The sequence below is a fragment of the Mirounga angustirostris genome, unplaced genomic scaffold (assembly GCF_029215605.1).
Source record: "Mirounga angustirostris isolate CCGP_5_RB_7025 unplaced genomic scaffold, mMirAng1.0.hap1 SCAF_6, whole genome shotgun sequence".
NCBI lineage: Eukaryota > Metazoa > Chordata > Mammalia > Carnivora > Phocidae > Mirounga > Mirounga angustirostris.
The window spans coordinates 3,069,505-3,093,113 of NW_026991714.1; the positions used below are offsets into that span (position 1 = coordinate 3,069,505).

The 23,609-nt window shown below is 58.2% G+C and overlaps 1 protein-coding gene across 2 annotated transcripts in view; it reads left to right on the top strand.

Annotated features, from left to right (window-relative positions):
* The first annotated feature begins 6,004 nt into the window (after positions 1-6,004).
* Positions 6,005-23,609, top strand: part of KIRREL1 (kirre like nephrin family adhesion molecule 1) — an 89,902-nt gene continuing 72,297 nt past the window's right edge. Inside the window, exon 1 of one of the 2 annotated variants that reach the window (XM_064593758.1) lies at positions 6,005-6,313. In XM_064593758.1, coding sequence (XP_064449828.1) covers positions 6,262-6,313 — 52 coding nt within the window. In that variant the 5' untranslated portion in view covers positions 6,005-6,261. The remainder of the gene's footprint in view (positions 6,314-23,609) is intronic. The other variant, XM_064593759.1, reaches the window with a different exon arrangement.

Here is a 23,609-nt window from a genome sequence, read left to right on the forward strand (position 1 = left end):
TTTTCCTCTGGATTTGTGTTCCCCAGCTCTCTTCCCAAAGCCTAGACTCGTGCTCTCAGTGGGGAGGACTTCGGGACGGGCCTGGAGGAAGGTGGGGGAAGGGAGGAGGGGAGCCTGCCATGGCCTAAAGGGGCGGACGTGGTGCCGGGGCCTCATTGCTGGCTGTGTCTCTGAGGCTGGAACAGAGGCACTGGAGGGACGTTAAATCAACATTCTCCATCTGTCCATTTAGGAAACGCCACCAAAGCCGGCAGCCAGACCCTGCCTGGCAGGCGCAGCTGGGCCTGGTCCCTGGCCCCGACAAAGCTGGGAAGCCAGAGGGAACATGCTCAAACAGGGAGCATTTGCAGGGCATGCGCCCGAGGGAACCCCTCAGCAGATACCTGCAGGGAAGAGCCCCTAACTCCTTATTAGAGAGGCCCGGGGGGAGGCAGACCTGGCAGGAAATGGAGGCCCAGAGTCGCAAACTCCGGCTTTGACTGGAGACGTGAATTCTCAGTACTGGAACTCTGGGAAACTCCCCACTGCTTCTGCTCTGCCCTCGTAAAGGACATCGGTGTTTCTCTCTCTCCGCGCCTCCCAGCTCAGCTCTAATTGTCTGTCTCTCTTTCTCCCAAGACTGGCTCCTGGAGAACAAGGGGGTGAGCCTTCCTCATCTTTGTGTCCCAAGGGCTTCGCCTCGTGCCTGGCCATAGAGTCCGATTTTACTACGAGTCTGCGAGGTGAGCAGATGGATGAATGGGTGAATGAGCGCATCGTGACCCAAACCCTCTGCAAGGGTTGCCGTGACATTGTTAAGGGTCGTGCTTTAAGTTCACGGCCCCTCGGGTAGTAAGGGTTAAGGAAGCCTCACCTTTAGATTTCCATTCATATGGACTTTATTCATCTTTACCCTTAAGCCTACTATGATGTTCAGTGACCTTAATACCGCCTCAGTGACCCCAGCTACCAGCGTGATCTGCTGTCTAGCTCCGATGCAGACGTGAGCCACAACCCCGGGTCCCCGTCCCGTATAAACAGATCTGACAATGGGGTTTAGATCTTCCAAGGAGCCCTGGGGAATGCTAAAGGTTTGGAGGTCGTGGGCTTGGGAGTAGGACCCAAGGAAGCTAAAACCAAGGGCCAAAGGAAGATGAGGGACTCCCCCGCTTTCTCCTCGGGATCCCCCACCTTCTGCTCCCTTGATTCCCTGTTTCAGATCCCAACAGGGCACTGGAGCTACACTCAGGAGGTCAGAGCTGTTTGGACTTTAGGGGTTCTGCTGACGAAGCATCTGGGGTGGTTCTGGGGTGCAGGCATGGGAGTGAGCAAGATACACGGGTGAACCCTGGCCTAAGAGGCCAGAGGCCTGGGCTCTGGCCCCCCCAGCCCCACTGGGACTTGCTTTGTGGCCTTGAAGGAGCATCTCACCGTCTCCAAGGGGAGTTGGAGTCCCTGCCGTCGAGGCCCTTCTGGCTTTGAGGCTGGATGTTTGCGCCTTTGCTCACATTACTGTTTCCGTTTTTTCCTAACGAGTCTGTTCCCTGCTCTCCCTTCCCTGCGCCCACGCCCACTCCCCTGGCCCTGAACCCATACCCTCTTCTCTTTCTCTGAGCTGGTCTTGGCTGGGCTGCTCACTTGAAGCAGGGGGTCTTCCGATCCCTGTGACCTCAGGCCATGAAATCCTCCTTACATCTAAGAGGTAACTGGTCCATTGAGTGCAAATTGTCTCCCCAGGTCGGAGCTAGGATCTGAGGCTGAATGGGTGGTAAGGAATGGGACACGCTGCTCACACTCGAGTCTCGCACACGGGAAACACGCCCTGGGAGCCTGTGTCTGCCAAGCTCATCCTTCCTAAGCCCTGCCTGGAAGCAGCTTCCCCCTGTCCAAACCTCTCCCTAAATACTGTGGACACTGCTCCTCAGGAGACAGTCCCTTCTGGGGTCTAGCCTTTAGTCCTTCCACTGCTCCCTCAGGGGTTCGCTGACACCCTTGCTCCATCGAGGACCTGACCTCCTTGTCCGGCTCCCCACGGGACCCCTGAGGCCCCTCTTCTTACTGCGCCCCCCGGCTGCCCTCATGGTGCCCATCGAGTCTCTCCCCATGGCCAGTGAGGCCGTCCTCCGGCGCTCTGCTCTCATTCCTGTACGACCCCAAAGCTGGGCATCTAAGGAGAATGAGAACAAGGGAAAATGGGCTGGGATAGCAGCAGGAAAGCCCCAGGCCTGATATCTGGAAGGCTTTATGCAGCCACAGGGGCGGGGAGACAGGACAGGGGGAAGGAACGGGGAGAGTCAGGGTGCTGGGGGCAGTTGAGAGCGGGAGGGCTTCGCTCACCACTCTGGGCTGCAATCTCTGCGGCAGGGTGCACACAGGATGACCTCTGGCTCTGGGGACTCGGGGTTTCCTTTGCGGCCAGGATTATTTTCCAGGCTGAAAATCAGGATCTTGGCCTTTCTCTCGTGCATCTCTGCGAAGCAGCAGGAACACAATCCTCCGCCCCCTCTGGGGGAAAGAGGACAATTTATAGAATTGTTCTGCTGTTCTTAGCCCTCATTGAGACAAAGAATTCATTTCTGTCTCTCAGGGTGGCTTCTCCTGCGGATGGTCATAAATTGCCCTCCTGCTCACTCTCTGACCTCTTGATCTTTTTGCTTTTGTGCTCAAAAAATTATTAATATTTCTCTTAACTCCATATATAACCTTTGGCTGCTTCTCTCCTTTTTCTGGGTGAAGGTGTCCTCAGGGATTACTCCCTCTGCCTCCAGGCATGCACACCTCTGTCTGGGCAGGGCCCTGTGCCCGAGGACGAGGACGGAGACAATTCCAGCAGGAGGAGGGTTCGGAAGTCCCTGCATTGGGGAGCTCCCACGGAGAAAATAATCACAGCTAGCATTTCCTGCTCACTATGTGCCTAGCACCAAGAGCTGCAGAATACTGACCCACTTAATCCTCACACCTCCCCCCACAGGAAGTGCTCCCGTCCCTGTTTTCAGATGAAGAAACCAAGGACTGGGAGGTTAGGTAAATAAACTGCCAAGGTCATGCAGAAAGTAAGGGACCGAACCTGGATGAGGATCCCCTCCGGTTGGTTTCTGGATCCATGTGCTGTGTTCTCAACAACTCTGCTGTCCCTCTGATGGGGAGAGGGGCTCCCCAACTTGCCCTCAGGAAGTTGCAGCCTGAGGGGGCATGCACAGCCCTTGCCCCCAAGGGGCCCCAAGTTTGATAGGGGAGGCAGATATTCTGTCCTGGGGAGGTATGTCTGGTCTGATGGAAAAGACACAGGCTTTGCCTTTGGGAGCATCCACTGGTTACTGGGGACTCAGGCCCAGGATGCCCCCAGTTTGATGAGAGTTATGTGATTAGACTCTAGTAGACTCAGTTAATTTAAGTAGAATTGTGAACATTGGTGCCAGAGAGAGGAGAACGGAGCAAAGGCTGGGGAGTTGCAGGAGGGGACGTGTTGCAGGACTGGCTCTCAGTAACACGGCTGGCGGGTAGGGCAGGCACCCCCATGGGTGGCAGGCAGGCACCCATGAAGGCAGGCTTGTGGGGGCGATGCCCAGGGAGCAGGGCCTTGCTGAGCTCGGTGGTTCTCAACCCTGGCTGCCCATTAGGATTACCTGGGGAGATGTTTAAAAATACCAGTGCTTGGGGCTTCACTCTAGAACAGTCTTTGGAAGTGAGGCCAAGGCACCGGCGTTTTTAAAAAGCTTCTCAGGAGATTATGATACACAGCTGGTGTTGAGGACCACTGACTGGAGTTGGGGTCTTCAGCTCCAGAATCGGGGATGTTGAATGGCTTATGTGGAGGGGATTTTGGAGAAGTGTGTTTGCTACGTATGAGCAGAGCTGGTGAGGATCTGAGATTAAAGAGAGGCAGAAGGAAAGTTAAGGGACTGGGCAAGACGGGTGAGGTGACTGCTTTGGCTGTTGAGGAACTGAGAAGTTTCGTTCTGCTGCTGCTAGGGTTTCAAGGTAATAAAGAGATAAGTTTTGATAACCGAGTCCCTGCTCACACTAAGAATCACCATCAAACCTGAACAGAAGCCGGAAGAAGGTGGGTAAGAAGCTCTAAGCTAAGAATATTCTCTTCCCTCATTTTTGGACTTTTTCTTCTCAACATCGTCCTAAATAGCTATCACCCTGGCCCTCCCTACTGTGCACCTTTATGCAGAGTGAGAAGGAGAAAAGGCAGTCTCACTGATACTCCAAGAACACCTCTACCTCAGGGCTTTTGCACTGGCTGTTGCCACCTACCTGCTGTTTTTTTCCCCTCAGATACCTGAATCCCTCGATTCCTTCAGGTCCCTGCGCAAATGGTGCTTTAGCAGAGCAGTTTTCCCTTGTTACCGTTTGTCTCTCACAGCATCTACTGCAACTTGGTACAGTTTATATTTTATATATATTTAAATAGAGAGAGGCAGTAAAAACTGTCCTGCCTCCCCTCCAGAATGGAACTCTAGGAAAGAGGGACTGAGCCTTCTTTTTTTAAAATTTTTTCCCATTGTTGTATCTCCAAGGCCTAGAATTGTGAGCGCAGCACAAGCAGGCCCTAAAGAAATATCTGTGGAATGCGTGATTAATGAATGAGAAATGAAAAGCCCTTATGTGTCTGCGCACTGGCGTGTGGCTCTCCTAATGTCTTTGTGCTTATATTCCTATTTCTCTGGGTTGGCTACGGCTCTTTACTTTTAGACTGTGCGTTTGCCTGTGCACATGTGTGTTTGAGCGTATGAAGGACTCCCGGGCTGTGCACAGTGTGCTTCTGAATATGAGCTCGTGTGTTCCACCGCCTGCGGATCTGTGTCCTCCAGTTGTGTGCAGATGCGTCTGGACCGTTCGGCCCGGGGTCAGGTTCCTCGAAGAGACCGCCTCGCCCCAGCAGGGGGCACCAGAGAGCCGTGCGCCTGCGTCTCGGGGGCCGAAATGGAGAATTCTTGGCGGGTAGCGTTAGGGACCCAGGAGACCGAGAATCTGGTGGAAAGAAGTGGAGACCTCCCTAGACCAACAGAGTCCTGTAAAGTTGTGCAATCCCGCTGCGATGTCTGTGGTTTGTCCTCCACTCATCCCCTAGGACGCCGATTCCAGAGCAGAAGCATCGGGCTGGGGCTGGGAGGGGGCCTGGTGGCCAAGCTGGGCTCTTAGGAAAGGAGACCCCTACGGAATGCCCTCATTCCACTCACCGGGAACTCCCTCCCTTCCCAGTTCCCAGATCTCTCAACCCCAAAGCATCTCAAACTCCTCTGTGCTTAGAGATCCTCCCGTGGCTGCCCTCCCCTTGGCCCTTCCCAGCCGTGGAGCTGGCTGCTTTCTCCTCCTGGACGGTACCACCCGGGGTAACAAAGGCGGGAGCCCACCGCGCCCCTTCCCGGCCGGCTGCGGGCTGCGACAGCTGGCCTAGCCCCGCTGTGTGCTGGGGGCGGCCCGGGCAGGGGCTCCAGGCGGCTCTGAGAAGCGGCTCCCAGCGCCCAGCTCCGGGTTTTGTAGGTGGGGAGAGGCGCACGTCGCGCCCCCACCCCAGCATTCAGTAGTCCATCGAGAACTCCCAATTTCGGGAATCCAGGGGTTAGGTTCTGGATGTGGGATTAACAGGGAAAGAACCCGGGGATTTTGTGCTTTTGGACTCCCGGGCCCACCACCTGCCCCCGCGTCCCCCTCCCCATACTCACACGCAGACACACACAGGCACTCTCACGGCGCCCCCCCATCACGGCCATCCCCCGGCCCAGGGGCAGGTCCTCGCCCGGCCGCGCCCGCAGCCCGCCGCCCCCTCGGCGGCGCGGGCCCCAAGCTGCGCGTGTGTGACGGCTGGGGCGCGGTGGCCGGTCCCTGCCCTGCCCCCAAGCCGGGTCCGCGCCGCGGGCATCTCACCCGGCGAGGGGTGTGCGTGCGCGCCGGGGGCCTGAGGGCCGGGGGAGGGCTGGGGGAGGAGACGTCAGGAGGGGCGGGGAGGAGGGGGGAGGGGAGGGCCCGGAGGAGCGGAGAGCGGAAGGGCCCCGGAGAGCGCGAGCTGGGCGAGCGGCGGCACCGGGCGGGGGCGGGACGGCGGGGGCCGGGGGGCGGGGAGGGCGGGGGCCGCGGCTGGGGGCCGAGGGCGCGGGAGAGCGCGGGGCGGGGAAGTGAGTTTGTCGCGCGGGGTGCGCGCGTGCGAGTGTGTGCGCGCGTGTGCACGCGCGTGTGCAGGGCCGGGGGCGGGCTCCGGCCCCGCTCCCCCCTCCCGCCCGCGCCCCGCTCCGTCGCCAACTCGGAGCCCCGGCGCGGCGGGCGGCGGGCAGCATGCTGAGCCTCCTCGTCTGGATCCTCACCCTCTCCGACACTTTCTCCCAAGGTAAGCCCCGCCGCCTGCTCTCGGCGCCTCGCCGGGCAGCCCCCCCCCGACCCCGGGCGCGGGCCCGACTTTCCCGCGGATGCGCCCAACTTGTCCCCGGCCGCGAGCGCTGGGGTCGGGCCGTCGCGGGACCCGAACGCGCACGCGGCGCCCTCCGAGCGAGCCTCGGGCGCCCTCCCGGCCTCTGCCCGCCGAGGCCGGGGGTCCGCACGCCCGGGTCCTGCGCGAGGGGGGCGGAGGGGGTGATGAGGGCTGGAGGAGGGTGGGATCTCAGATTTGGGGTGGGACCCGGCTCCCGAAGATGCCACGAAGGGAATCCCGACTCCAGCCTAGCCCCTGGTTGGGGGGGTGGGGCGCTCCAGCCTGTCTGGGCCGCCCCCTCTGGAAACGGGGAGGGGGCTGCCTGGGGGCCTCTGGCGGGACCCCTGCTCGCGGAGGCGCCGGCTGGGGAGCGGACTTCCACAGGCAGCTTCGGGCCGGCTGGATATTCAGGGGGGCACTTGGAGGGGGGCTTCACATCCCACTTGGGGGCGGGAAAGTGTGGACGTCGGGGCGTATGTGGAACTGGCAGGGGAGAAGCTGGGAAATGAGGGAGAGGTTGAGAGAGGTGAGGACGTTAGTGTATCCTGAGGCTGGGGGTTGGGGGGGAGCTGAGGAAACAGAGGGCCCAGGCTTCAGCCAGCCCTGGGCTCTGTGGGTGTGCATTCTGGCCTCCTGAGTCTCACTCCAAGGAAGAGTTAATCCTGCCGAGCTAGCCGCCCCCTTCCAAAAATGGAGCTGACACACAAACACCAAAAAACAGTCACAGACACCGAGACAGACGACTCACCTACTGAGACAGATATACCCACAAGCATCCCCCAAACGGAGACAGACACATACACACAAAGGCATTGACACCCGGAGGAACACAGGTTCCTCCCCCACGTCGGCTTGCACGTTCATGCACCCAAACACATCAAAACTCACCCAGACACAGTGCATGTATGCGGGCGGGCATTTACAAGGACGCAACACACACACTGAAACCCTTCTACAGAGACCAACCCTCCAGCAAACAAAGAAACTTGAACAGACGTTCATACAGGCAGACACCTACGGAGGTGGACAGACTACATCATGGAGGAGGTGGTCCCCTTTTGGGTGGAGCGGAATCTGGGTGGAGGGAAGTCCACTTGGGGTAGAACACCCTCAGGTATTGCCCTGTTCTTAGTTCCCTTCCTGGGCTGCGGTGTGTGTGTGTGTGTTTAGGGGTGGGGTGTTGTGCTCGACACCTCCTCTCCTTACCAGGCCCCTCCCCAGCTCCCAAGGCAAAGCCTGGCTGAGTTGGTGGGGGGCTGGTCTGGATCTTTCCTGTAAAGTCACCCATGCCCCCCAACACAGGCTTAAGATCTGGGAAGGGCGCGCATCCCCAGTGTGAGCGGGGTGAGAGGCGGTGCTGGGGAAGGAGGCCTGGCCCTGGGGTTGGCAGGACAAGCAGCCGCTTGGCAGAAAGTTGGGAAGAGGACGCAAGTTCTGACTTTGTTCAGCTGCCTGCTAGGGGGGTGAGGGGGGGCTGCTGGGTCAGTAGCAGCGTGTGTTGGGGGCAAGCTTATGTCTGCCCCTTTCCTGCAGCCCCAGCATGTCAGCAATATGGAACAAAATGAGCTTCAAGGAACAAAAGCTGCAGTTAGCAAACAGGAGAGACATGTGGATTGAATCGGGAACAGAATCGGTCAGAAAGAGAGGAGTGTGCTGTGTGCCTTCCTCCCTTTGGGAAGGGGGAGGGGGAGGGTCGAGGGTCGGGTCAGTCAAGCTCCCACCTCCTTGCCCTCCAGGAGGCTGAAAGCAAGACCCGAGACCCTAAGGAGTGTGCGAGTATTTGGGTGGGGGAGGGGTGCCAAAGGAAAGGAAGGGGGAAAATGGACAGGGAGGGAAGAGGAAGTCCAGCCTAGGTTCCTGGGAGGGACTGGGGAGCCGACAGGGAGGGAAGGAGCAGGGACCAAGGATGGAGACTGGGACACTCACAGGGTAGGTGACCTTCCTTGGCCTCCATCCTTAAAAAGAAAGAGTTCCAGGCCAGGGACTGGGGTAGTGGGAGACGAAATAGGGGAGGGGGTATGGTGGGGGGGGTGGGGGGGGAGGCTGGTGGTGGGGAAGAGGGAAGAAGGTGGCAGAAGGCAGTCAAATTGAGGGGGGGCAGAGAGGAGGGGGGGAAGGAGAGATTCAGCCCAGGCAGAGAAATAAAAATTGCATTTTAAAGAATTTCAATGGGCTTCATCAATCTTCATTTTTCACTAAATAATTTTCTGTATCTTATCTAAATGAAAACCATTATCCTTCCCCCCGTTTCCATCATGCGCCGGCTCCTCAGACTGATTGCGCTGAAAATTGAAATATTTATTCATTTTCTGGGAGATTTTTTCGCTCCCCAGTCTCTGGGAGGAGAAATTGAAAAAGAAAGATTATAGCTAATCAGAGCAATGTGGGATGACAGGCTGGCTCGGGGCGGGAGCTGCCTCTGGGGGATGGAGGTGGGGGTAGGAGAAAAATCTGTCCCTCCAGCCCCCAGCGGTCCCCAGGTACCCCTGCCATGGCTTAGCAGGGGGCTGAGGAGCCAAGGGAAGAGCCAAGAGCCTCCTAAATCCCCAGGATTGGACGGCCTGAGTACAGCTCCGTCCTGGCAGAGAACGGGAGTGTGGAAGGATCGTAGTTGGGATCTGCTCTCCCCTCCCCGCTGCACACGGGCTGCAGATGCCCCACCTGTGTCTGCCCAGCCCAGAGCAGGCCTTGAGGCTGGGGAAGAGGCTGGGGAGACATGGCAGAAATCAGGACGCCAGGTCCCCCTCTGACCTTGATTGGGCTCTACTTCCACTCAGAGCTAAAGGGAGCCTGTGAACCCATGCTCCGCGCCTGGCATTGCTCCTGGACCTCAGAGAGTCTCGGATCAGAAGGAGGAGGCGTGGAGGCCTTCGCTCCCACCTTATGCTGGTTACCAGGCCCCTGGCTTGTGGTTGTCTTGCTCTGCCTGGTTCTCTGGTGGGGCGGGGACCAGGAAGCCAGCACTGGCCGGCTCTCACCCTTTGCCACGAGAGCCCGGTGCTCTGACGGAAGCTCCTCTGGCCTTTGTACCCTTGGGGACCAGGTCTTAATTTCTCCTCCATCCCCTCAGCCTCTGATGCCAGTGCTGCCCACTCGGTGAGTGCCCTTGACTCTGATCAGTTGATTGGTTTGATGCAAGTGCTAGAGTGTGGGAAAGGCACGGTCTACCTCCGAGGCCCCAGGCTAGTCGCTCCCTGGTTACACCCCCTTGGCCCCTTGGTAGACGTGTCATGTCAGCTTGAGCAAGGTGTGCACCTTCGCCGGGCCTCACTCTGCTCGCCTGTGCAGCGAGGACAGAAATCGCACCTCCCAGGGCTGGGATGGCAATGCATTGTGCTGCGTGCGCCTAGTGCATGGACCGGTGTCTGGCACAGGGAGCAGGGCTCAGCAACGCTTGCCATCAGGACCTGGTGGCTGCACGTGGAGGGGCGGCAGGTGGGTCGTCCGTGTCTCCTTGCAGTTCTTCTTTATGCTTCTCTGTCTTCTCACTCCAGCTGCTCCGATTCTTGTCCTGGCCTTCCGCCTCCTCGGGGACCTCTCCTGGAGAGGACTGGGTCTCGGCAGGCCCAGGAGGGGACACTGAGCAGCCCCTGCGGGCTGGAGATCTCGGAAGCTCTGGGGCTGGGAAGAAAGCAGAGTGGAAGAAGCTGGCACTCCAGGGAGAAGGATCCGGGGCTCTTGCGGGCAGTGAGGAGGGGACACTAGCCTGAGGTGGCCGCATTTCTGAGGCTGGAAATAACACAGATCATTTGTGGTGCCCTCGTGCTAACTACTTCATATGCATTCTCTAGTTTAATCTGTGCAACAAGCCCTGAGATCAGCTCTGTAATTGTCCCCCTTCATGGATGGGGAATTGAGTTTTAGACAGGTTAAAGATCTTGCTGGTAGTTGTGGGAGCCGACTGACCTCAAAGCCTGTACGAACACGCGCACCCCTCCCCTGCCCTGTCCAGGGACCCCACAAGCCCCCAGGGACTGATGCTGGACTGGGACAGATCTCTCCCGGTCCAGAGTGGAAGGGGACTAGGGAGAAAAGGGAGTGAGCATCCCGTAAAGGTAAACGCATTCCCATTTTAAAAACAATCCTTTATTTCGAAATTCTGTCTTTCCACATTTTTTAGTATCGGATGGTTTTTCTTGGATGATGTGATGGTGCTCAGAAGTGGCTTTTTTTTTTTAAAGGACTTTACTTGGCAGATGAAAAGGGTTGCAGCCCTGTGTTTGTTTCTGATTTTGAACACGGCCTTACAGGTCTGTGGACCACACATCTGGGAACTCCACACCAGGCGGACTCCTGGAGGGGCCAGGGTCACACAGAGGCAAGGCGCGAGCATGGGGCGGCCGGTCACTTCCAAGCCAGGCCCTTCCTGGCAGACACAGAGGCTGGGGGCTCAGGGGCCGGATCTAGTGGGTTTTGAGATGCCCTCGCTGCCAAGCATGGGTGAGGAGCGCTTGTGGGAGCGCATCAAAATTCCTTCATATTGAAGTCCTACTGTGTGCTTTTCATATTATCCCTTATTCCTTATAATGGCCTTGTGAAGTAAATCCTTCCCCCTCATTTTATAGATAAGGAAACCAAAGCTGAGTTTAATTAACTCGTTCAAGGCCATACCTGGGGTGTTAGATCCCAGATTAAACCTCTCTTTGTGCGGCTACAGAGCCCACACTCTGCCAGGCACCTCCGGGACGGGCGCACGCACGTGGGTCGGGCCTCCCTTGGAGCTGAGGCAGCCTCGGAGGGGAGAGCGGTCTTCCTCTCCTCCTCCCCACGCTGGGGGGCAGGCTGCTCCTGGTGCCTGGCCCTTGTCCGTCTCCTTGCCCCGCTTTGATGGCTCTCTTGTTTTATTCAGAGTGGGTGGGAGCTGTGCATCCTGCCCCTGTCTGTGAGCAGAAGGAGGTTTGCAATGCGTCAGCCCCCTTTCTTCTACCCGTAGTTTCTAACTGTGTATTTGTGTGGTGCCCTGCATTTCAATATTCTCACATGTACCATCTCATTTAATAGAGATAGATGACCATCCTATGATGCAGGCTGGATAGTTACGATTTCTCCATTTAGTAGATGAGAAAACAGCATAAGAGCTTAAATGACTTGCGAAGGGTAGTACTTGGACTGGAGGGAAGAGCTGGGGGCCAGTGCCTTAATCTCTCTGATTTCTGGGGGCTGTTTCCCCGTGGAGGACAGGGAACTCCCTCTCCATGCATCCATGGCCATGAGCCATGGCCCTTCTGACCTCCCAGCTCCCGCCTGGTTTCTTCCCGGCACCTTCAGGCCATCTTCCTAGGCAGGCTGTGGGAGGAGGCTCTGGCCCGGAGAGGGCTGGGCATGTGGGGCTGGGTGGTCAGCGGTGGAGGAGAAACACCGGCCATGTTTTTGATCCTGAAATGTGAGGCCAGGGAAAGGCAGTCTCGGGGATCGGGAGAGAATGGGCTCACTTCAAGGGAGGGAGAAGATCATTTGTTTTTGTGGAGGATGCACTTTGTGTTTCGTACGTATTAGTAACTAACTTAATACTGACAGTCATCTGTGAAAGGCAGGAGTTACTATCCTCATTTTATAGACGGACAAAGAAGACTCAAAGAAGATAAGCAGCTTGTCAGAGATGAAGCAGCCAGGAAGTGACAGAGCCAGGGCTGGAACGCAGGTGCGGTGGGGATGGGGAATGATTCTCAGAAGAAAGCCCCACTGGACCAGCATTTCCCCTCTTCTGCTGCCGCATGGAAGTCTGTGGACACAGGCCCCGTGCACCGCGTATGTGCCCGCCTGCACACTCACCCCACCCGCACGCTCACCCCACCTGCACGCATGCACACTCACCCTGCCTGCACGCACGCACACTCATCCCGCTGATGCACGTGAGTGCATCCCGTCCGCACACTCATCCCGCCTGCACGCTCACCCCGCCTGCACTCACCCCGCCTCATGCGTGCATGCTCACCCCACCAACACGTGCGCACACTCATCCTGCTGATGCACGCAACTGTATCCCATCTGCATACTCACCCCGCCTGTACGTGTGCACACTCACCCTGCCTGCATGCGCGCATGCTCACCCCACCAACACGTGTGTGCGCTCATCCTGCTGATGCGCGTGAGTGTACCCCGCCTGCACGCTCACCCCGCCTGCATGCACGCACACTCACCCCACCTGCACGCTCACCCCACCTCATGCGTGCACACTCACCCCGCCTGCACGCTCACCCCACCTCATGCGCGCACACTCACCCCGCCTGCACGCTCACCCCACCTCATGCGCGCACACTCACCCCGCCTGCACGCTCACCCCGCCTCATGCGTGCGCACTCATCCCACCTGCACGCTCACCCCGCCTGCACGCACGCACACTCACCCCACCTGCACGCTCACCCCGCCTCATGCGCTCACACTCACCCCGCCTGCACGCTCACCCCGCCTCATGCGCGCACACTCATCCCGCCTGCACGCTCACCCCCCCTGCACGCACACTCACCCTGCCTGCATGCTCATCCCGCCTGCACGCGCGCACACTCACCCCGCCTGCACGCTCACCCCGCCTCATGCGCGCACACTCACCCCGCCCTCACGTGCACACGCTCACCCTACGTGCTCGTGCACTTGTCACAGACCCACTTCTCGCCCCCAGACACGCACGGACACAGTATCTCCATGTGCGCCCCGGCGCATCCATCCCGCAGAGCATGGGTGTGCGGCGCTGCCAGGCCACGTGTCTGGGGAGCACGCCACTTCCAGCCAGGGCGCCGTCCTGCGTCTTGAGGGCAGCTTCTCTTGCGTGCTCTGTATCCCCTGTGATGGATGCACACACCGCGAGCAGGGCTACGCGAGTCAGAACTCGGTGGCTCCCCGGCTGTGACTCGGGCCCCTCCCCCCTGCAGCCCCCAGCCCTCACACCTGCCTGCCTCACAGACCCCCGAGCCTGGCTTAGGCCGCTCTGGCTCCAGGACCCTGTGGACACCACGTTTTGTGCCTTCTCCCATCCTGCTCTCTCCCTCCATCAGCTCCTGGAGCTCCCAGTTCCTCCCTCCCTCCACATTTAATTTCTCCAGCAACTTTTATTAACCTCCGTAGTCTCCGGGGGCTGATGCCTCATTCCTCTCTGCCCTCCTTGAACCCATTTAACAAAATTGGGATCGCATTGAAATAAATGGGCCTTGCAGCCAACCACCCTCCTCAGAATGAAGGCTCTTAAATCCAGGGGTGGAAATCTCTAGCACTCCCTAGCAAATTCCCTTAGCTGGTGCTGGGGCTTCATCGGGGGCGGGGGGTTCTCCCAGAAGGCAACACAGCTTGGGTTTTGAGACAGAGAAGGCACAGCAGGAGCCCGAGTCAGGTGCCCTGTGCCTGTGGGGCTGTCGCCCCACCCCAGGCCAGGTGAGGGATGTAGATCCTTCTGGACCGGGCTGTGGGATGCTTTTCTTCTCTGCTCCTTATTTCCTTCTGAAGCAGTGTGAGGAGCACATCCTGGCAGGAAGGCATGTGGAAGGAGCAGGCACTCTGTCCCTTCACTCAGTGGAAATGTGTTGTGTGCCTCCTGTGGGCCACAGACCCCTCTGTTGCAAACCAGCCATGATTTAAGTGTCAGTTACTTAGCTTCAGGAGGCCTCCTTCCTCCTCTTCCATAAAATGGGGAGATTTAATTTTTTTTTTCAAATCCAACTATATCAAACACATTCTGACAGGTGTTACGCAAAAATTTTGAAAAATGACATGATATTGGGGGTTCCTCCCCTCCAAGAGGCTAAGATGTGCACGCACTGGGATTCCTGGTACCGCTGGGCAGGGCGCCGCCGTGCTGGGAGTGAAGTGTCCAGGCCAGGGGAGCCAGCGTGGGCCGAAGAGGCCAGGAAGGGCTCCGTGGAGGAAGTGGGTCTAAGGATGGACAGGATGTGCATGTGGCAGGAAGAGCGAGAGTATTACCAGACCCACCGAACTTCCGGAGCCAAGGTGTGGCTGCTGAATGCAGGGGGTCTGTGGAGACTGGTTGCACGGGGGGGATCTGTGTTGGGGAGAAACAGGCGAGGTGATCCAGAAGAGACTGGGACCAGACCTGGAAGGGCTTGAAAAGCCAGGCCAGAGACTGTCCCATTGGAAGCGTGGACCCAGGGCGTTCCGTTGTTTAAGTATGATCCCTACTTCACTCCTCACCAAAACGTCCCCTTCTCTTACACTCCTCATCTGCTGGGGCAGCTGCAGAGATCTGTGGCCCTTCAGTTAAACAACAAGGTGAAGTAGACAGATAATCAGGGTTTGACCAGGCAGAAGTGAGCAAAAAACCCAGGAGAAATAGCAGTTCTCAGATCTGTGGGCTTAGTTGGGGAGCCTCTGGGATGATGAGCAGAGAGTCCTCAGGTTTAAGACAAAGGTGTGTAGGGCCAGAACTCTGTGGAGTGAGCCCAGAGCAGAGCAGTGTCAGGAGGCCTGAGCCTAGGCCCCTTGTGCCTGTTCCCTGGGAGCCTGCGGTCGGGGGGCTGCCCAGACTCTAGGGAGGCCCTCGGGTTGCATCTGAGGGCCAATCTGGACTTAGTCCCTGCATGGTCACTCCAGGGCTATGGTGGCCGTAGATGTATGTGTGTTTGGGGGCTGGGAGCCTAGAGATTTTTAAACTTCCATAAGCCCGTAAGCTCCTTTTTCAAATGGAAACCTTTGAAGAAGTTTCTCACCAGCGGGGTGGGAGCCTGTGTCCAACTAAGCAAGTGTTCTTGTTTTAATGGCGGGGCTGGGCCTGGCTCTGTCCTAGGCACCGGGGATGGAAAGGTAAGTGAAGTGTGGTCCCTGTGCTTGGGGCACTCTCAGTCCACGGACAAACACAGTGACAGTCCTATAGGATCAAGGTTGTGAGGGAGGAATGTGGAAAATGCTGAGGTCTAACAGTCCGCAGCCCCGGGAGGCCAGCCCGGCCGGGGGAGGGGACCTCCACAGACGGGAGGCTCAGGGGCTGCCGCCGGAGGCTCTGGAATGCAGTGCTGCGCCGTTGAAGATATCCCGGCTCTGGACAATCCCCGATTGTGCCCCCTGCTCCGGATGGAAGGAGCCGAGGAATCCGAAGGAGTGAGCTAAGGTCCCTCCCAAGGATTATGATTTCCAGGAACAAAGGCTGTTTCTCTAAAGCCCACTTTCCCCAAGTCTCCTCACCCCTGTGTCCAGCGTCCTCCTCCCCACCCCCACCCCACCCAACGGGGTTCATCTCTAAATTAACTTTCTCCTTATAATCAGCTTAGCGGAGTTTTTCCCCCTCCTTCCTGAATTCTCCGAGGAACAGCCTGGGGCCCTGCTCACTCCATTACCCAGCATTGTCAAGCCGGGAGGTGCTTTTAACTGCTTCTTCCCATTTGATTCGCTTAACCGGGAGGTTATTAGGAGGAAAGAAGCTGAGATGGGCAGATGGGGGCAGAGAGAGGACCTCGGAGGGAGAGAAGGCATTTTTTGGAGGAGCAGAAACCCAGGGGTGGGCAGTCTGGCGGGTGAAGCCCCTGGGAGAAGTTGAGGGTTTCGCCACCTGGGTGCCCTCATTCTCCAGAAGGACTTTCCTCAGGACCCCTGGGTCTTAATTCCAAGCCCTAAGCAATTGGCCTGCTGCTCTGTGCCTGCAGCCCAGCCTCCCCGCCCTCCCCCTGCCCGCTCTCCCCGCACACCCCTGCGGCCTGGGCGGCCGCCTCAGCTACTCTGGGCCATGCGGACCCTATGCTCCTGTGTCTGTCACCCCGCACACATCGGGGAAGTCGCCCCTCACCAGGCAGTGGGGGAAGTGGGAATGCAAACTCATTTTAATGTCGGTTTGAACCAAATATAATTAGAAAGGAAAATCTGACTTTGCAAAAAAAAAAAAAAAAAAAATCTAATGCATTGCAAAGCCAAGTTGAAATGACTTCTGGATTATCTGCACCACTGCCGTCCTCCATTTATGCAGAAAATTGAGAGCGGGGGCCGCAGAGCCTGTAGCTAGGGGATTTAGTTTGTGCACGTAGCCCTTGGTCTCACTCCAGGGTCAGATCATGCAGACTGGGGCCCTTGCAAAACAACCCTAGAATTGGATGACCCCTGGAGGGCCCTGGGGCTTCCTTACCAGAAGGTCTGTGGGACGACCACCTGTCTGGTTGCCACCAGGCCGCCTGCCGGGAGCCTCAGTTTTCTGGTCCATGAAATGGGGACAGTAGTAGCTATCTAAGTCGGAGGGGAATGTATATCAAGGAATAGAATCTGGAACACAATAGATATTCAGTAAATCATAGTTATTATTAACATGGCACAGCACCTGCTTCTTACAGCTCTCCTTCCGGGGCAGATCTGAGGGTGAGCAAAGAGAAAGTAACAGTCCAAATACAGACAAGTCTCTGGTACTGGGCCAGGGGAGGTGAACCGTGATGTTGGTAATTCCTGAGGTTGTGGTCTCCGGGGCGCAGTGCGGTGGGAGTTCTGAGGCGGCCGCGGAGCATAGCAGAGAACGCCCTGGTTTGGATTCGTGAGCCTTAGTTTCTGCATCTGCAAAGTGGAGCCGTACCTCTGCTGTAAGCCTGGAAAAGCACTCTGCGCCCAGGGCACCGTAAGCGTGACCCCGCCTTAACCGCTGTCTCTCCAGAAGCTTTCAACTCCGTGTGTCATAGCAACACTTCTCAAACTCCGGCATGCTTAGGAGACACTCGGGGGTCTTGGTGAAGTGCAGATTCTGGGTGAGAAGGTCTGGGGCAGGTGGGGATGCTGCCTTGGCACCGAGCTCCCGGATGCTGCTGGTGCTGCTGGTCCCAGGACCACACTTGGAAGTGTTAGAGGAAGCTCTCCCCCAGGGGAAATAGGCCTTCCACATTCTAATGAGAGGCACCAGAAAATAGAATCCTCATAACTGAATTCACTTTTCGACCTGCTTAGTTGTATAAAGGGGCCTGGATAGGTCGTTGATTCAGGAGCTTCTTCGATATATTTGTTTTAGGGAAGCGGGTTGTGGGCGGGAGTGGGGCAGTGCCTGCCAGCCGGCACTGCCGTCTTCCCGCAGACTGACCCGCCCGGGCCCGCCCTGCACCTCGCCAGGCCCGAGCCACCCCCCTCCGCCCTGGTCTTCACCAGGACGGCAGAAAAGCAACCAGCCCGGCCGTTGGTGGGGACCCCTCCCTGCCTGAGCCAGTCGGTCATTCCCACTCCATTTTTTTTTTTTTTCTTTTATGAAAAAGTCCTCATCATCCAGCTCTTGGTTTGGTGGGGATTTGGCAGAGATCTAGCCAGGACCTTGACCCTGTTGGTTTTGGCTTGAAAATTGGGTCATGAGCAAATGGTGTGATTTGGGAAGAAAGACGGGCCCTAGGCTTTACTGGGGGCATGGTTTGGGGGGCAGTGAGGACCGTCTCTGGGTAGGTCAGTTTCTCAGCAGACCTAATGGTTGTTCGGCCAACATGGTGAGCTGACCACTCTTTCCCTCCCGTCTGTATCTGTGGAGAATGGTCCGCAGGCCAGAGAAGGGGACCTCCGCCTTCAGAGCTCTCCTGATGCCCTGGGTGATGCTTGAGCCTCATGTCTAGGGGATCCCATCCAGTAGGGGAAGCAGGAATCCCCATTGATTCTCCTTCATCCTCCGCTCTCCCCCAGAGGACAACACACATTCAGCCATGGCACATGCGCACGGGAATGGGCAAACTGCACACATGAATCCGAGGGGTTTCAGGGTAAATGAAGAAGGTGGAGCTATGTTTCTGGAGCAGAGGACTGGGTTGGGAATGAAAATGGGGGGATGATTAAGAACCTGCACATCTTTGGACTCTACAGGCCAGGGAAGTTCCTGTGGGCATCTATCCCGAACCCTTCCTGCTCCCGCGTAGAAAGCTGTCTCATTAGGGGTTCCAGCGGAATAAACGTCCAGGGTTCTCTATGTGTGGGTAAATGACGTCTTCCCTGGTATGTTCATCTTCTCACTTGGAGGCAGAGCTCCTGCTGATAGAGAAGCAAGCCCAGGGAGGTCATCGGTGGGAGTGCCTCTAAGGCCCCAGGGAGCCAGAGCAGGTTGTCTCTTCAGGGTCAGATTGTCATTCCAGCAGAGCACCAAGACTGGTCTCCCAGTGTCCCCCAGTTGGGGCCATAGAGCTACCATGCCCTGACTTGTCCAGGGTCCCCCTCCTAGAAGCTCAGAGCAGTGGGGGGCTGGGAGTGTCTGGCATCCTTCCCACGGGCTCCAGCCTATGGCCTGGGGACCCCTCCTGCCCCCTGCACAGGGACCAGGCTGAGGGAGGCCCAGACAGCGGCTGCCCGGGGGGGGGTGTGGAGGAGAAGGCAAAGGGAGGCCGGCCCCCCAGGGAGGACCTGTTCCAGCTTCAGGGCAGGAGTAGTTCCCTCTTGGCATCACACAGGGGTGTCCTCAGCCCAGCCTTGCCCTGGGGGATCCCCAGGGACCTCCGTGTGGGCAGAGAAGGAAGGATCTCGTGTCTGCCTTTGGAGATCTTCCTGGGCTGCTGGGCCACATTAGATGGACGCAGGCTTGTAGCTCTGAACTTGAACTTGAGGGAGGAAATGTGGTTTCTGCCATGGGATAGGAGAGATAGGCTCCCCATCTTCCTCCAGGTCTACACACATACGAAGATTGCCTAAACGGGGGTTTGAATCCTGTTTGTGCACCTGCACAGGAAGAGACAGAAAGAGATAGGGGTGCTGGAGGGTCCGTTAGGAAGGCTCCCTGGAAGCGCAGTGGGAAGGGGCAAGGGGGACAGGGGCCCCGGTGGGAAGGACTGGCGGCAGGGCGGGATCCCGTGATGAGGCAGGCAGGAGAGATGGGCCCCAGGGGCGGGCAGAGGGCAGGAGAGCGTGGAGGAGCCCGTCCGCGCGAGGCCAGTGGGAGCTCAGAGCTGTGGTGTCGCCTTGTCAGGTGTGACCCCTGCGGCGTTCACACCAGCGGCTGCCGAACTCCCACAGCCCGGGCAGGCCGCCCCTCAGGAGGGCTGGGTACTGCAGTAGTTCGTGCTCCCACCGGGAGGAGCCGTCGGTGGGCAGCCAGGGCGTCAGGAGGTGGCGTTGGGGGGCAGCGCCCTTTCCAAGCTAGCCGTCCGGCGGCCTGGCGCGGGACCGTGTGTGCGGCCGGTCTGCGGGGGCTGGTGCTGCACCCCTCCCGGCCCCTTCCTCCTGCGGTCCTTCCTTGTCTGTGCGTCTGTCTCTCGGCAGGAGTGAAATGTGCCTGCTCCTGAAGCATTTGGTGCTTGATAATTTGTGGATTATAGCTAACTCTCGATAAAGATTCCCCTAATTGCTGGGCTCACCTCAGGTTCTATCATCAAAGCAAAGCCGCGAGGCCCCCTCTCGCCCTCCTTTCCTTTTTATTATCTCTTAATTAATCACTCTGGCTTTCACACTTAGCAGATAATTACAGTCTCCTGGGCACGCAGCTCATTTTCATAACCTCCTGCTCCAAGCCGGCAGCACAGGGGTGGGGGAAGGGGAGAGAGATGCTGAGGAAGGGGGGCAGTGGGTGGGATGGGGCCCAGGGAGGAGAGACGGGGCCTGGGGCAGCTGTGGGAGCCGGGCACCGCGCCCCGAGGAGGCGCCGCCCCGGTGGGGAGGCCGCAGTGCTCCCTGGGGGAGGCCCACCTGCCCCAGCTGTGCGTGGCTGGTCCCTCAGCCCGCCCTGGTGGCAGGATAGATGCGCGGGTTGCTGGGCAGAAAGCTTGGTGAGGAGCATGAGATGGTCCCAAGGGAAGTCCCTCCGGCCTGTGCTGGGACGAGGGGCCCGTGGGGTGAGAACCTGTGACGGTGATGGGCAAGAGCAGACCAGGGCCACCATCCAGGCGGGACCCAGGTCTTGGCCCTGGAAGTTTACGTTTCGAGGAGGACAGGACACGTACCCTGGGGCTTAGCTCAGTCCCATGGGAATGACCAGGCAATGATGAGCAACAAGGCCTAACCTGTGTCCACACCTGCGGGGTGGCCGCTGTGCGGGATGTCCGTCCTCGGCAGGTGAGAGCCCAGGACAGCCGGGGCTCGGAGAGGCAGAGACGCCGTTCTGGCCCCCTCGCATTCCTGCAGGCCTCAGGCTTTCTTTGAGCTCCGCCCCAGAGAGAAGCAGAGAGGAGTCACGTCTGGAGGGTGGATTTGAGAGGCTCAGCCACCGAGGAGTTGACCCCGCTGTACGGCGTCTGGCCTGGGACTCTTCAGGTCCCGCGGGAGGTGATGGAGCCGGGGAGCATCCCTTTTTCCCTCTCCGTGTTGAACTCCTGACCCGGCCCAATGTGCTTGGTCTTCAGAATGAAATAAATTGGATCCTTCTTTTTTTTTTTCCCTGCCTTTAACTAGTTGTGAGACCTGGGGGTTGTCATGGAACCTGTCTGAGCCGCTGATTCTTCTTTGGGGAGTGGGAACCTTGAAGAGCTTGCAGGTGGTCTATGTGAGACCCTGTCCCTGGCCTGGGATGGGGGCTCGAAGTGCTGGCCCGACTCTCACTGCGGCTGCGAGTGTTATTACCACAGCGCAGGAAAGCACCTGGCCTGTGCCCAGGGCAGCCACACGAGACAAGGTGTCTTGTGTACAAAGCTGGTGGGGGGGCCTTTCCTTGACCTTCTACCCTCGGCTCCTTCTGGGGTGTGCTTGGAACCTGACAGCCCAGGCCACTCTGTCCCCGGACGGGTTTTCTTTCCGCAGATCAGTTGTGTGTTCGGGCTGGGGCTGCTTCAGCTCGGGGTCCAGCTCCAGGCAGGGCTGATCCCCCCTCAGGGACCTCTGGGCCTCAGACAGCCACCGGGCCTGCGGCTTGCAGCAGAGCCCGTGGCCTCGAGGGTTACACATGGCACGTCTCACGTGGCTGCCACTTCTGACCCGGCCTCTGGCTTCTGGGGCATTACAGTGGGAACATCTGTGTCCGGAAGGCAAGAGCACTGGCTTGCAGGTCTAGCTGCAGATGTTAGCCCCGTTTGGACCCGGTGACCAGGGCCTGTTTTCTATCGTAAGATGAGAAGGTTGATCTCCAAGATTCTTTCTGGCTGCATGGTTTTCCAACTCTTGGCCATCCTGTGGGAGTTTACAAACAGAGCTGGTTCTTCCTGAGGGGGGCAGGTCCTGGGTCTCCGATCTGGTTGGCGGAGGTACTGGGTTCAGAGGGCCAGAGCTGGGGTACCCCAGGACGGCAGGGTGGAGCTGGGCAGAAGGACACGGTCTGGACTTGGGGCAAGACAGCGGGTGTGACCCCCCACACACCCATGCGCACAGCGTCCGCTGTCCTGGGAGTGGTCTAGCTGCTCTGGGAGGGTGGGGGGGCCCTGGATTGGGCTGGGGGTGTTCCTGGGCTCCTGGGCCTGTGTAAGAGTTTCTCCCTGAAGAAACATCTCTGGCTTCGCCCTGAACTTCAGCTTGGGTCTATGAAAAGATTTTGCAGAGTCTTGTGGGAACATAAACATTTGACAGATTTCTTTCCCTGAAAGCTATTTCTTCTCTTTTCTTTTTCTGGGAACTTTCGCCAGCGAGATCAAGGCCCCTCCGCCCTTCCCTCCTCCCTCCCCTCTGCCCGAGACACCCTCCCCTCCTCCCCTCCCCGCAGTGGAAGCAGACTGGTCTGGTGGGCACTGGGAACCCTCTCAGCAAACCGGGCCAGAGAAAAGAAGTGAAGCAAACAGCTCTCCCAGGAGGAGAAATTATAAGGAGGGAGGGAGAGAGAGGGAAAATAAGCAAATGGCATTAGTGGTGTAAAGTGAATTCCAGACATTTAAAATTCTTTTGGTTTTAATCATCCCAGAGCCCTACCGGAGCTGGGCTGTGGGGGAAGGGAGGAATGAAAACCAGGGCCAGGGACTGGGAGCCCAGGAGCCAGAACACAGGGCCTGCAGCCTCCTGCCCGGCTTCTCCTCACTTCCCTGCTCCGCAGCCCGCCGCACCCAACGCCCCCGCATCCCAGGCCTCGCTGCACCCACTCCTCTGGGGGCCCTTCCTGACTTACCTCCCCTTTATCTCATTTCACAGACTCCACTTAAAGCACTGACCTTTCAGTTTTCCACCAGATTGCAAGTTCCCCAAGGCCCTGGATTATGTTTTGTTAAAAACAAAACAAAAATAACAAATAACAAACCCCAACCTCTTTCATAAGTCAAGCCTGGGCCTCCTCTGCGGCCAGGGTCACGGCCCCCAGAGAAGCTTCTGGGCCTGTTTTCCTCCTCTGTGAACCAATGTGAAGAGACGGGCTGAGCCTGGGAGAGGCTCCAGAGGCTCAGGGAGGCTGGGAGGCTGGGAGGCTGGGAGGGCCTGGGGGCCTGCTCCATGCTCCGTGCTCCGTGCGGGAGCTCTGGGCCGAGTCAGGGTCTGCTCTGGGGGCATGGGTCTGACCGCCTCCTCCACATGGGGGCTGGTTGTCGGGAAGCCCCTGGACGCTGGGGTGTTGGAGGGGTGCCAAGCTCGTCCCTTTCCCCGGCCAGGGGACAGGGTGGGTCCTAAGGTGAGGGAGTGAATGGGATCTTGTGCGCCTGGTGAGGGACGCAGAGCTGGAGTGAGCCGGGGAGCAGCAGGAGGGGCAGGAAGGACGCTGCTCTGAGCCTCCTCACCCTCGTCTGGGTCCCTCCAGTGCTCAGCCTCTTTCTCCTTTCTGAGCACCCCCAGCCCAGGCCCCTGATTCTGACTTCTCTATTTTTTCTTTTTAAGTTAGCTCCGTGCCCCTCGTAGGGCTTGAACTCATGACCCCCAAGGTCAAGAGTTGCAGGCTGCACAGACTGAGCCAGCCAGGCGCCCCGAGTTCTCTAGTTCTCAGTGCATCCGGAGCATCTCTTTCCATGCTCCTGACCACTAGCTCTTTCTCCCTCTGTGCCTCCAATTTTGACCCTTGGGTGTTGGGCCCTTTTGTTCCAAACGGATCCCCACCCTCTGTCCCCATTGAGATGACAAACAGCAGGAGCTTGAGGGTACATTGGAGCTAGTCTCAGACGGGGGCCGGGTGTCCTGGGTTTTCGGCTTCACTCTTCATGGGCACATCCTGTGCCCGTTCGGGGTTTATTTGGCTGTAAGACAGTGGGCTGGCGTGAGGTGCCCGAGGCTCCCGGCGGGCTCCTCAGCATCTGGGGTTCAGATGGCTCGGTCCGAGCCCAGGACCCGCTGCGTCCCACCAGCTAGACCACTCCATCTATAGCCTAGTGCGTCCGCCTTGTGGGGGCGGGACAGACCGCATCACGGCACCCGTGTGGACGCTTGGCGAGGTATCTGGGACGCCTTAAGCACACAGTGTTTGTGAGCTCTTATTGTTAAATTGAATCCTAACCTTCTGGGTTTGTAGTCAGGAGAC